General features: G+C 49.9%; 1 protein-coding gene across 7 annotated transcripts; it reads left to right on the top strand.

The window, feature by feature from the left end:
• Window positions 1-197: 197 nt before the first annotated feature.
• LOC142990867 (protein phosphatase 1 regulatory subunit 12A) lies at window positions 198-12564 on the top strand. Of its 7 annotated transcripts, none has more exons than XM_076140768.1 (25): window positions 198-572; window positions 2968-3098; window positions 3188-3306; window positions 3752-3908; window positions 4320-4464; window positions 4627-4701; window positions 4802-4881; window positions 6002-6246; window positions 6337-6437; window positions 6519-6713; window positions 6847-6932; window positions 7109-7204; window positions 7377-7478; window positions 7572-7673; window positions 7753-7843; window positions 8167-8292; window positions 8387-8489; window positions 8588-8691; window positions 8901-8960; window positions 9059-9081; window positions 9198-9258; window positions 9348-9452; window positions 9723-9773; window positions 10042-10092; window positions 11206-12564. In XM_076140768.1, the coding sequence occupies exons 1-25, from the start codon at window positions 297-299 to the stop codon at window positions 11290-11292; spliced, it is 2772 nt and encodes a 923-aa protein (XP_075996883.1). In that variant the 5' UTR covers window positions 198-296; the 3' UTR covers window positions 11293-12564. The 7 variants fall into 7 exon arrangements, with proteins under 7 accessions (XP_075996883.1, XP_075996887.1, XP_075996886.1 ...); XM_076140769.1 differs by having other exon boundaries at window positions 199-572; window positions 6026-6246; window positions 6516-6713; XM_076140767.1 differs by having other exon boundaries at window positions 199-572; window positions 6516-6713; window positions 6850-6932.
• Window positions 12565-13556: the final 992 nt, after the last annotated feature.

Genomic DNA, 13556 nt, shown 5'->3' with positions numbered 1-13556 from the left:
AGGTTACCTTCACTTTTAACTTAAATTGTGACATTTGCATTTGATTTGATTTTGCATTTGTTCATTTACAATAAACTAATATGTTCGGCGAAGCTGTCAGGACATTGGTTTAGGGATTTACGAAGAGCACCTGAAGGCAGCACATGACATGACTGCCACAAGTATGTTCGTGAAGTTCCTGCCTCCGTTTCCAGTGTTTCTCCACCAGGGGGCGCAGCCCGTCGAGAGCTCCATCCAAACCATCCGCTACGTCTCTCGCCGCACAATGAGCTGAATCTCGGGACAGACCAAGGAAGATGGCGGCCACTGACCATTCCCGGTCCGAAGCTGCCAAACAACGTCGGCAGGATCAGCTGCAGCGATGGTTTGGTTCAGAAACGGACCGGACGGGATCGGATACCCGGGAAACTATGAGCGGTTCGGGGACGCGACGGGCGAAAGTCCGGTTCGCCCAGGGAGCCGTGTTTATGGCTGCCTGCTCCGCCGGAGACCGGGAGGAGGTGGCGGCGCTGCTCCGCCAAGGAGCTGACATCAACCACGCCAACATAGACGGGCTGACAGCGTTGCACCAGGTAAGAAGTTTACAGTCAAAACTAAGTTGACTTGTGCGTGTATAAGTAAAACACTGGAGCCGCCTGTTGTCTGTCTGAGCATCAAACTACAGCGACACAACCCAAACTAAGTTACTCCTCCAGGAAAGTCACATAAACTTAAGTTTAGCGGGGAGGAATTGTCGATAAGAGGCACATAAAGCTTCCCGTTACCGTCCACGCGTGTCTTCGCCCGTTTTTGGTTTTGTTTTCGAAAGTTCTTCAGTCTTTTCTGGCTTGTGTTAGTTAATTAGCGTGTTGCTTTGAAAGTTGTGTTTGTTCCTCTCGGGGTGAGGAAAGTGGAGCAGGCGGTCTAAGCGGGTCACCCTGGAGCATGTGGGACCGTTTTAGACCCGAACAAGCTCGAAGGGTTCGGTTTGTTGTTCCTTTATTGGGCCCATCTCAGTGAATATGTTCATAATCTCATCTGCAATTAGTTTCTACCACAGGAATTCACTTAGAACGACATTGTTCAGACACTCATAGGGGCTTATTGTGACAGAGTAAACAATTGGTCACATTTATCATTCAGTCAGAGCCATTTGAAGTCCTAAACACCAGCATGTCCCAAATAGGCTGCAGTCCTCCAGCTCGTCCCTCCTCCTCCTCCCCTGCACCTCAGTCATAACACAGAGGAGCAGCTCCAGTCTGGACAACATCACTGTCACACAGGCTCCTGGTGATGCACTATTTCCTCTGCTTTTATGATGCCGCTTGTCATAAACACATGGATGTCCCCCCCCCCCCCACACACACACACACACACACTCACACACACACACACTGGGGTGGATTTGACTGTAGAATAATGCTATTTGACAGCACTTGACGATGTGAAAGATTGTGTGCTGTTCCTGGTCACAGGAGCTGAACGGTGCAGCTGGCCCGTTTTCACTCAGTGATCTCATGCTCAGATGAGTGTCTTTTTCCTCCTGATCGGCACCAGAAGCTCTGATGTGATGGAGCTGTGAGCTGAGCCAGCGAGCGAGTGAGGGACTGTGGCCGTGCCTTGTGTCATCCTATGGTTGATCCACATGTTGGACCTTAGTCACCCAGTGTGGTCCCCTCTCCTTCTGCCCATCCCTCCCTCCCCTGTTGCTCATTGGTTGCCTGGCAACCAGAATTAAATATAGGCCCACACTCTCCAAACTTTCCATCCTCTCCATCCAAAGCCTCTCTGCCCCCCCCCCCCTCTCTCTCTTCCACCTCGTTCTCCTTTACCCCCCTGCTCCTCCTCCTCCTCCTCCTCCTCCTCCTCTCTGTTTCTCTCTCCCTTTCTCCCGTGTCTTTCCATCCCTTTGCCAAATCCCCATGGTAATGACTTTGGGGATTTCGGGTGAAGAAATGGAAAAAATTCCTCAAACAGCATAGCCTGTCGTTGTTAAGGCCGATCTCCACAATGAGTCACTTGATGAACCAGTGAAGGATTCTGCAGGGACGCCGTGCGTGTGTGTGTGTGTGTGAGTGAGTGAGGGTGCGAGTGGCGCCTTCTGTTCATTCATTCAGCTCTGAGCACCCACTTGTTAAGAGGGTCCCCCCCCCCGCCCCCCTCAGCTGCATGATCACAGCCGGTTTGGCTCCTGAATATACTTCTGCAAACCTCATTTTGAGGCTTTTTAAATGGAGCCATTCTGCTTCACGCACAGCAGCACCTGGGCCCACAGACCGGCTCATCTAAGAGGGGGGGAGGGGACTAGAAGCAGCTTTGTGATTAGTTGATTTAACTCCAAAGCAAAGCCTCTTATGTGGCCTTAGTTAGGCCTGATGGACATGTGCAGACACACACGGGAACTAGCTGTGATCCGTCGCAGTGTAATTGATGAGCTGCTGTCACTTTCTCACACTATAGTCGTAAAATCACAAAAACACAAATGGTCGTCCATCATGGGTCGTTCTTCTTCTGCTGTTGTTCTCATCTGGGAGACACGTGCAGTATTGTCATTTATTGTAAGTTAGAGCTGTTTGAGCTGTTTATGTCCTCTTGTACACACACTGATTTCCCTTTTGCTTAAACTCAAGCATCCCGTCCCAGCACACCGCCCTCATGGGGTCCATGTTGTTGGACGGAGCTTCAGGGAAAACTGCTGAAGAGGAACGTTGCTCAAACTGAATGTTTTGGGTAGCACTTCAGGGCTTTTAGCAGCACTCCACAAAGATACATGAAGACCAGTCGACAGTATAGACTCGGTTTTGCTTTGCTGGATTTCTAATGTTTTAAAAAACAAGTGAGGGTTTCGGTGTGGAAACGGGATTCTGACTCACATGTGTTGTGTTTTCTGTGTGTGAGCTAATGGAAACGATGACGATAAACAACAAACAGAAAACACTTGTAAGCCAGTAAGCTACCAATCGTGTGTGTGTGTGTGTGTGTGTGTAGGCCTGTATTGATGAAAATGCTGAGATGGTGCAGTTCCTGGTGGAAAGCGGCAGTGAAGTTAACAGAGGGGACAACGAGGGCTGGACTCCTCTGCACGCCGCCGCCTCCTGCGGCTTCATCCAGATCACCAAGTGAGTGGAGACGGTTTGAGCAGACACGTCGCATGGACTGTAAGTGTCATGTTGTATGCACACAGACGGTGTGTGTGTTTGTGTGGCAGATACCTGATCGAACACGGTGCTCACGTCGGGGCGGTGAACAGCGAAGGAGAGCTTCCTCTGGATGTGGCTACAGAAGACGTCATGGAAAGACTCCTGAAGGGCGAAATCAAAAAGCAAGGTGAGGCTTCACGGGTTCAACTCCCATATCATGGGAGTGTCACTGTCAAGTGTCACTGTGCTGTCCTATTATCCAAAATAAGTAATGAGTCTGTGATGGATGCAGTTGATGCTCAGTGGTTCTCTGGAGCTTTGGCATCTATTGGTCAATTGTTATGAGGAAATGTTTAAAATCCTACTTCCAAATTCCAAACCTCCAAATCGCCGCCCTCCATCTTTCCAGGCCGTGACATTATGAAGTATATGTTTAGCTCCCAGCAGCACAGATAGAACCAGACGAGGACGACCGCAAACAAACTGTGACCTTCATCGCTCTGAAGCGCACTGAGCTTTCTGGCTGAATACACACGAGATAGAGCGACTCTGACAAAACAATATACAGCCTAAAGTATTTAATCAAATTTTCCGTTGACCTTTGCGGCTGTGTGTTTGTGTGTGTGTTACAGGAATAGACGTAGACAAGGCCCGCAAGGAGGAGGAGAGGATCATGCTGCAGGATGCCACGGCCGTCCTGGCAGGAGGCGGCACGCTCACTCCTCACCCCAACACCAAGGCCACCGCTCTGCACGTGGCTGCCACCAAGGGTTACATCGAAGTGCTGAAGTGAGCGTCAACCTACACACACACACACCAGAGCCAACCGTCAGCTCTTATTCTGCTCTTTCACCAAGAATCTCTATCGAAAATCCCTAAAAAATCAAACCTACAACCTGCTGAGCCTGCTTGTGTTGCCTGTTGCTAGGACAACGCATCGCTGCAAGTGTAAATGTTCTAGACGGTGCCTGGCGGACAGCAGTGATTTAGAGACAGCCGTCCCACCCACAGCTCGTCTTCAAACATGACAAACCGACGGCGCTGGAAACACACACATGCGAAAATAGCCGTCTGCACAAACACAACAAAGGGAACAAAACTAATAAAGAGCAAAATATGGGTTTGTTAATCCACTTATTCATCTCTCGTCTCCCCAACCCATCCTTTGTCCCCCCCCCCGTTCTTGCTTGCGGCGCTCAGGGTGCTGTTGCAGTGCAGGATAGATGTGGACAGCAGAGACACAGACGGCTGGACATCCCTGCACGCGGCGGCTCACTGGGGTCAGGAGGAGGTGTGCAGCCTGCTCGTCGACAACATGTGTGACATGACCGCCGTCAGCAACGTGGTGAGGGAGGGGAATGAAACCACACACACACACACACACACACACACACACACACACACACACACACACACACACACACACACACACACACACACACACACCCATCCTTTGCCCCTGCCAGTGGTCACATGCTCTGATTATGCACTGTGAATGTCCTTGTAGGGCCAAACGCCTCTGGATGTGGCGGATGAGAACCTAGTGGACGCTCTGGAGGAGCTGCAGAAGAAACAAAATGCAGTACGCTCGCCGCCTCACCCGGTCAGATAAACCTGTTGTGATTGATGGCACCACAGCGCTGAATGTTCTCTGTTTGTGTGTGTTTATATTCCTCCTTCAGTTACGCAGCGAGAAGGAGAAACAGACTCATGTTATTGAGACCAGTCCGCCAATCTCCATGGTACCAGTCCGCACACGCAGGTCAGTGCCAATGTGATGGTGTGTGAGCATGCGTATGGGTGTGTGAATATGTGTGTGTTTTTTTTGGGTCGGGGGGGGTCACGTGCTAGGCTGTTCTGAGATCAGTGTGTGCCAGTAGTTTGCATGCAGGTGTAACGTCCACAGTGCCAGGATTTCAACGTACTAACTGTAACTGTGTGTGTGTGTGTGTGTTCACTCAACAAAGTGTAATAGAGCAAAATACTAACATGCAATCTAAAACCAAAAATGTTGTGCATCACGCCAAGAAAGTAAATAGAAAGAAAGTTAATGTTTATGGCGACAATCAGGGATCATAGAGTCCTGGAATTAAATCCTGGAATTAAGAAATCCTGTATTCCCGACCTGTGGGAATAAAACAGGAGCGCCAAAGTCCTGGAATTTTTCAAAGATAATGATTCGTATTCATATGAACCGTTCAGGATTTATTTATAATTCCATAGGCTATAATTGGATGTTAGAAACAAAACCAGGGGGCCAATCCCTGGCGCCTGTGTGCGTCACCATAGTAACGCCGTCTCGGGTCATCTGTCGGCCGCGATACAAAGAGGACAATGAGCTCGCGCACAATTAGGCCAACAGTTTGAACCAGAAATGCCAGGCCAACACGTTTGTAAACCTACTTCCAAATGTAATATCAAAGTTTATGGGTAGAAACTTTATTTAAAATGCAACAATGGAATTTTAGGTTTGCATGTTTAGGTTAAAACTCATTGGTCAACATCTGTATGAATAAGAACGATGTTAGAGCAGTGGACAGTCAAGTACGCAAACTAGTGACCTAATAAACTGGCAATGGAGTGTATTTCTGTGTCTGTATTGGCTGGGACACACTTACTGCTTCTGCTGTGTGTGTGTGTGGTCGTTGTGTCGCTGTCGAGTGTCCCGTTGTCACACACGTGTTGCGTTGAAGTACCATACAGCTAAAACAGTGATGGAGCGTTCAGAAAGTCCCAAAGCGCCCAGGCGCCGCCCCGCCCACTGATTCGCTGTCTGGCACGCGCTGGCTCTAACTTGGCTGCACGTGGAATGATCGCCCGCACTGATCGGCTCCTGCATGCCACCTTGTCGTTCCACCTCCACCTTGGCCCCGCCCCTGCAGGACCTCTATCTCTCGTATGAGCAGCAAGGAGAAGATCTGCCTCCACGAGCGGGAGAAGCACCCTCCCCCCGCCCTGCAGAGCAGCCCGGCCGAGGAGGAGGAGGAGGAGGCGCCGGGAACGGCGGTGTCGGCGGTGTCGGCGGCGGCAGCGGCGGCGCCCCCCCCAGCGGGACAGAACCAGACGAAAGCCTCCAGCAGCTCCAGTTCAGAGGAGGAGAGCGAATCTGAGAGTGACGCCGAATCTGGTGAGGGAATATTTGTTGCGCTATCAGTATTTATCAGCTTTACGAGGCCCTGAATGATTTCTGAATTGCTGACCTTTTGTGCGGTTGCAGAGAAAGCAAAGAATCGAGAGATCATAAACAACTTGAACAACAAACGCAACACCACTCTCCACGCTACCTCCATGTCAGCCAGCACCAACCAGGGGAAGAAGGTGAGACGCTCGGTGTGTCACTCATACTCCTCGCTGCTCTGATTGACAGATAAAATATAACTGAGGTTTGTTTTGTAGCAGGAAGCGAGCAAAGCTGCTCCCAGCGAGGCCCCGGGCTCCTGGAGGACGTCCCTGCGGAAGGCGGGCAGCTCGGTGACTCTGGGCACGGCCGGGCTTTCCGACTCCAACCAGGACTCCAGCAGGCCGGCAGAGTCCGGATTAGGCATGAGCCGCTCGGCCTCCAGCCCGCGGCTCAGCTCCGAGGCCGACACCAAGGTACACACACACACACTCCCACACAGCAGGCAGGCACACGCGTGATCCCGGGAATTACAGCCGTTCTTTCATAACATCCAACATGACGGGCCAATATCAGACTAATTAAAGAGGAATTTTGCTCTTTGATTAGCAGGAGCCAAAACTCGCTCGGGTCCCGCCCATCCCGACACGTAGGCTTTTCAGTATTCCAGACAACAGCCCTGACAACACCAACAGGTGAGCCCACACTCCCTCACAAACACACACACACACATGCTCCAGAAGCCACAATGTGTTTATCCACCTCACTCCAAACGTGCCCTCGTCACCCTGTCTGTCTGGGTGTCTGTGTTTATGTCTGTCTGGGTGTTTGTCTGTCTGTCTGTCTATATATCTGTCTCTCTCTCTCTCAGCTGGCCGTACGTAAGCCGTAGCTCCTCTTACTCTCGGCGCCTCCATAGTCAATCAGGGAATGAGTTCACTAGTTCCAACCCCGCTTTGCCTCACAGGTCAGTCACGCCGCTCACTGCCCATCTTAAACTTATTCTCTCTCTCCCTCTTTGTGTGTGTGTTGGAGAGAAAGACAGAGTGTGTGTCACAGCTTAATGCATGTGCCGCTGTAAAAACCAAACAAAAAGGCTCTATGTTCACAATTTCAACTGGCTTTGGTCTCATGTCCAGCTCATCCTATGGAAAGAGACTGGACGACCCCACCGTGACCTCAGCTAGCACAGGAACGACCTCTGTCGGACTGAGCCGCCTCAATAACGTCGTCCCCCAGAGGTACTACACTTTCCTCCTGTTAATCAGACAGACCAACACGTCCTCTCCTCCTCACCGGTCTCACCGCTTGTCCCTCCCTCTCTCCTCCGTAAGACTTCCTCAGGAACAGACGGAAAAGAAGGAGCCGTCCGCCATCACCACCTTCAACTCTCAGAGCACGACGGCGGGCGAGACCGAGACCAAGCAGAGGCGCAAGTGAGTCCGTGCAGACGCAGTTATACAAACGTGAGAAGGGGCCTTTGGTTTAAACGGCGTGTGATCTGATGACGTGCAGGTCCTACCTGACGCCGGTGCGCGACGAGGAGGCCGAGGCGCAGAGGAAGGCTCGATCCCGACACGCACGGCAATCCCGCCGCTCCACTCAGGTACCAAACGCCGACACGAGCAGCCGACCAGGCGCCTTTGATTCTGTGTGTGAGGCTCTGGGCTGTTATCTCTCCTTCATAAGCACGCAAACATACCTGGAGGAGTAACTGAATATTATAACGTTCTGTAACCAGGATACAAAACAAACAGACACGCTGATGAGGGGCCGGCCCAGAATTTGCTATTTGAAATTAAAGTAAAGTCGTCTTATTGATATTTGTTCTCGTCTTTTGCGTATTTGACATTGACGTAACAGAAAGTTTGATATTGTGATTCGCCGGAATACATATTTGAAGTAACCCTCCCCAACCCTGATAACAAGGGGGTCACACTAACAGAGCTGCAGGAGGCGGAGAAGACCATGATGACCATGAAGATGGACAACAAAGGGAGGGAAAAGAAGGAGGAGGAAGAGAAGGAAGCCAAGGCCAAGAAGGCCGAGGAGGGGGTGAGAGCCATATTTCACGATTCATAAGTCTGCCTTGTCTGCTCTTACATCATCTCGGGCGATATCACATAGCGGGGGAATACTGTGTTAACAGGAAGTGAGCTGGAGGTCTCGCATTGCCAGTCTGCAGAAGTCCGACCTGCTGGGCCTCACGCAGCCCGCTGGAACTCCGCGACCTCAGACCGCCGACAGGAAAGGTACGTGCTGCTGCCACGTCTCGGCGCAGTTTGCTCCACTTGTTTTTAAGAAAGGTGATTTTGGACTGACATGACGGCTGTCTGGCTTCCTCTCCCAGACACGGAGGCCAGCACGGGGGAGAGCGAGACGGAGCGATGGGCCCGGGAGCGCCGGGAACGCAGGCTGGCTCGGGCCAGCAGGAAGCCGCAGAGGACCGGAGAGGTGAGACGGAAAAGGCCGATTTACGATTCATACGTCTGGAAAAGTGATGCAGCATAAATAACAAAGTGCTTCGTTCCAAATGATTTTTTACATTGAATAGAATAACAAATACAAAAACGCAGCAGCAATAAAAAAGCACATAAAAAGGGAGCGGACGCGTTTAAAGCTAACTGAGTGAAAACACGCTGTGCTCCCTCTGTTATGTCCAGAATGATGACAACTATCCAAGCGGAGAGGAAGAGTTCTCATGCAGTGGACTGGAATCACAGGTGTGTGGGTGTGTGTGTGTGGGTGTGGGTGTCGGTCTCGGTCTCAGTGGACTTTGTAACTTCAATTTGTAACTCAATGTCTCGTGTTGTGTTTACAGACAGTGCAGCGCTTGAGCTCCAGGTATGAATCCAGACTTTAGACCTCCTCCATCAGCCCTCTTTTCTTCATGTTGTCAGCACAGTGACTATGATAGCAGTATCTCTGACCTCTGACCTCTGACCTCCACATCCACACAGATCAGACATATCCTGTAACGACTGGATCCAAAGAGGCTCTGAGACTAAGGATTACAAGAAGGTCAGCAGGCAGACTTTGGACTTTAAATCAATTTTCCATAGTCATCCCTGTTATTTATGTCTGTGTGTGTGTGTGTGTGTGTGTTTCAGTTGTTTGAGGAGGTGTCCAGAGAGAACAGCCAGCTCCAGTCTCAGCTGCAGGACACTCAGCGGACTGTCGGTCAGACCAGGTTGGATCTGGAAAAGGCCACACAGGTGAGTCGGACAAGTGGAACAGCTGTTGCTATGACTGTTGCCATGGTCACACAGCAATTCAGAGTAAAAACAAAGAGAACAGTTATCTGGCTATAAAAGGGATTATGACAGCGTCACCATCTGGTTGACTGGTACTGAAATGTAATGTTTTTCCAAATAATGCTCCACAAACCGACATGGCTGAAAACATGATGATGATGATGATGACGGTGATGATTATGATGATGATGATGATGATGATGATGATACCCGGTCTGTTCTGTCCCACAGAGACAGGAGCGCTTCAGTGACTGTTCCGCCAAGCTGGAGCTGGAGAGAAAGGTAATCCCCCCTCCACACACTCACACACACACACACTAATATAGGAGTCATGCCGTTGTCGTAGCTTCATCCTCCCACCCCACAGCCCACCCCCTGCTTTCTGTTGACTCTCTCTCTCTCTCCCCCCTCTCCCTCACCACTTCCTCACTTAACTCTGCCATCTTTGCTCTTTTTCCCCCACCCTCCTTCCCCCCCTGTCACTTCTCTCTGCTGCCACCCCTACACATCCCCACCCCCCACCCACCCACCACCACCCGGCCGGCCTTAGGAGCGGAGGATGTTGGAGCGGCGCATGGCGGAGCTGGAGGAGGAGCTGAAGGTGAGGAGACGAGCCTTTCATGGCCACACCACACACTTTTTCCGCATGCTCCCGCCTTCGCTTGCGCAGCCATCGGCGGTGAAAAGGCGCGTTGGAGCAGCTGAGCCCCGTGCAGCCGCCCTCTATCTATCCACAGCCCTGCTCGCTCCTGCCGCCGTGTTTACGTTTCGCCTCGCAGGTTCATTTGGCCGTATATCACATTAATAGCTGTTTCCGTTCATCGGGGCCTAATGGCTGCCTCCTCATATGGATGTTTCTGCCGTGACGCGTCCGCCCCCGCGCGCTCATAATTTTGGATGTGAAATGACACGGCGGCTGCGGAGACGTAAATCGTCTGTCGGCTTTAATTACACAGGCATGTTGGATGAGAGCGTAAATTCAGTTTTGTTTTTCCAGGTTCTAGTTTCATGTGACATCTTTCCATTAAGGCCCGTGTCCTGCTAAACAACTCCTCCATCCCTCCTCCAAGTCAGCATCCAGAAAGTTTAGGTTGTCCGTGTTTCTGCTTGTTGTTCTCGCAGCATTCCACGACCAAAGTTACGAGACCGTGGCAGTTATTTGTCGTCAAACATCATAGTTTTGGGCTCGTAACAAACCTTGAGTGGCCCTTTAATTACTTTACCTGATCACTCATGTCTGCTGACCTTTCTTTGGCTACTCCATATTACGTAATCTCCAATATGTTAACTTCTGATGGCTTGAAAGCAAAGCAGACTGTTCAGGTTAGTTTTATATCTTTTTTCATATGTTTGAAGTTTTCTACTCACTAAATAAAGGCAGAATAAAGCAACAATCCCCCCCCAAAGATGATAAGGGAGCGTATACAAGTAAAGGGGTTCACCTACTCAGGCAAAGTGCAATGGAGAAAAGCTAGAGGGAAAAAATTTAAGAGATAGAAAGAGAGAGGAAAAAAGGGAAAAGCAGATCCTGCAGCGCTTCGTTAATGTACACAGTAATACTATCTGCAATAAATATTTAAGAATTTTACAAGAAGGTGTGACAAGTGAGCAGAAACACAGAGTCCAGAGCTATCAGGAGATTAGTTTGAGATTCGTCTTGAAGTGGTCCCAGTTATGCGTTTGTTTTAAGCTGAGCTCCATTTCTCGCCACCAGGTCCTGATCGACTTGAGAGCAGACAACCAGCGTCTTAAAGATGAAAATGGAGCACTGATCCGTGTCATCAGCAAGCTCTCCAAATAGAGGGAAAGGAGAGAGAGACAGAGACACCACGAAGAGCAGGGAATCCCCCCTTCCTCCTTCCACACATTCCTCCCAGTGCCAAAGAGCGAGCAAGCGAGAGAGAGAGAGAGCGGGAGAGAGAGGGAGAGAGGGGGAGAGAAGCAGCAGATTTGTCCTACGTGATTCCTCTCTGTAGTCCTGAACGGTTGGAGTGGCTTTGGTGTGCCTTCACGTCCCTATCTGGCAGCGACGCCTGCGGCTACGGTCGAAGGCTCCCACAGTAGCATCATGAGATTTGACAACGTCCAAACGCCCATGGATGGTGCATCCACACACACACACACACACACACACACACACACACACACACACACACACACACACACACACACACACACACACACACACACACACACACACACACACACACATCTGCAACTGTGCGTCAGGGGAACGCTTAATGTGCACACACATTCCTATGCGTGCATCACGTACTTCCTCAATGCACATTCCACGAACGCACAAGGCGACGTCGTCCTTAAAGCTCCCACTTAAAGTGTTTAATCGTTTGTGAACACATTCACGTCACACGTTCACGAGTTGACCCCACAGCCCCCACTCACAGTCGTAACCCCCGTCCAATGTCTCGACAGTTGCAGTAGAGGTTTTGTTGTATTCACCAATACGGAACACATTTCAGACTTTACATTCAGCAGTGTCCCAATGACGAGGGAGGTCCATGAAGCTCTGTTGGGTAGTTTGAGTCCACATGCAAGTGTTTGAACCCACCTACCTCTCCACCTTTGCACTTCCCCACATACTTTGTATTTTTGTGACACACTCCATGCTCTTAAATGACCACAGAACCAGGTCAGTCGACCGCAGCACTTTACTCTCTGCAAAGCAATAACGGATCTGTGGGGCCTCGCGTCCTCCAGACAGACGGCCTTGTTTAGAGCAGCACCTTCTCACATCTGCTTGTCTTGAAGCAAGCAGAGGGAGAAGTTTTGCCAACCATAGCTGAAGGTCAATGGTCATTGCACAATATAGAAATTGCTGTTCTATCAAAGCCTATTATGCTATGCAATGTTTTAAGTATTATCATGTTAAAGATATTTTCATTGTCAATTCCTCTGTTGCAGGGGAGCATGGTTATGTATATTGTATGTGTATAAATATTAGTCTTGAATAATAACCGCCTGAATAAATTTCCATGTAGTCTGTCTTCACATGTTGGTTTTCTAATATATTAAATGGATGTCTGCACCGTAATAAAAAAAAAGTGTGTTTGTAGTGACTGGCTGGTTATTAACTACAAATTAAGGTTTTGTATCCACCCCCACATCATGAGCAGTTAAGTTAAGTATTTATATTAACTTCAGTCATTTCTTATATTAAATTCCTCTTTGTGAGAGATGCTTTATGATGATGTTCCCAGGGATTCATGGCAAGACACTGAGTGATGAAGGCATCAAATTACTCCTTTTGTGATTGGGGATCTCCTGGCACGTTGCTTCGCCCGCACCACTCGTCCCCACTTGTATCGCCTCTGCAGTCTCAGTCGCACAGTTTTCTGCACGCCAGATGTTCTGCATCACCGGGGAGAAAAAAGAGAACTAAACAGCTGCAGCACTGTGACGTTCACACACAAAGAGCCTAACATGGGAATGCTGCAACGCAGATAGAGTTACGATTTGTTTGGACTGTGACGTTGATCCAGGTGTTCACTACTTCATGAGTGACTGACATGATAGAGATTAGTGGTTACGTCTGTTGGGTGAACAGCCAGGGAAGCACAGTGGACTTGTGGGTGAAGTTGCGAGGGTCCGCAACCTGGTGTCTTGTGAGCTCCCATCCATTTACAGCACAGTATAGAAACGCCAGTCATCCATCTGTTTGTCTCATCTGAGCGCAGAGAAATGGACCACTGTCCTGTAGGGACAGAAGTGCTGACAACAAGCTGAGCTCCTAATAAGGTAGGGCAGTCTGGCTGAGGCGCTCTCTCTGTAAATATCCCTTTGCTCTGAGAAAGACAGAGAGGAAGGAGCCGGAGAGGAAGAGGGAAGCGGATGGATTGCAGCCTTATATGGACAAAGCACTGCTTTTCCCAGGGTTTGTGGCTCTGACCCCCGGCATGTTGCCAGATGCTACACAAACAGCTCCTCACTGCCACCAAGAGGTACGACCACAGCAATGCTACAGTTCAAGCAGAAAAACAGATCCCTCCTGTTAGTTATTGCATTTCTGGCAACAGGTTAACTACATTTTTTTCTAGGTTGAACAAA

The sequence above is a fragment of the Genypterus blacodes genome, unplaced genomic scaffold (genome assembly GCF_046128005.1).
Source record: "Genypterus blacodes isolate CSIRO-AG114 ecotype Tasmania unplaced genomic scaffold, CSIRO-AGI_Gbla_v1 ptg000015l_1, whole genome shotgun sequence".
Lineage (NCBI taxonomy): Eukaryota > Metazoa > Chordata > Actinopteri > Ophidiiformes > Ophidiidae > Genypterus > Genypterus blacodes.
This window is presented reverse-complemented; position numbering and strand designations above follow the sequence as displayed.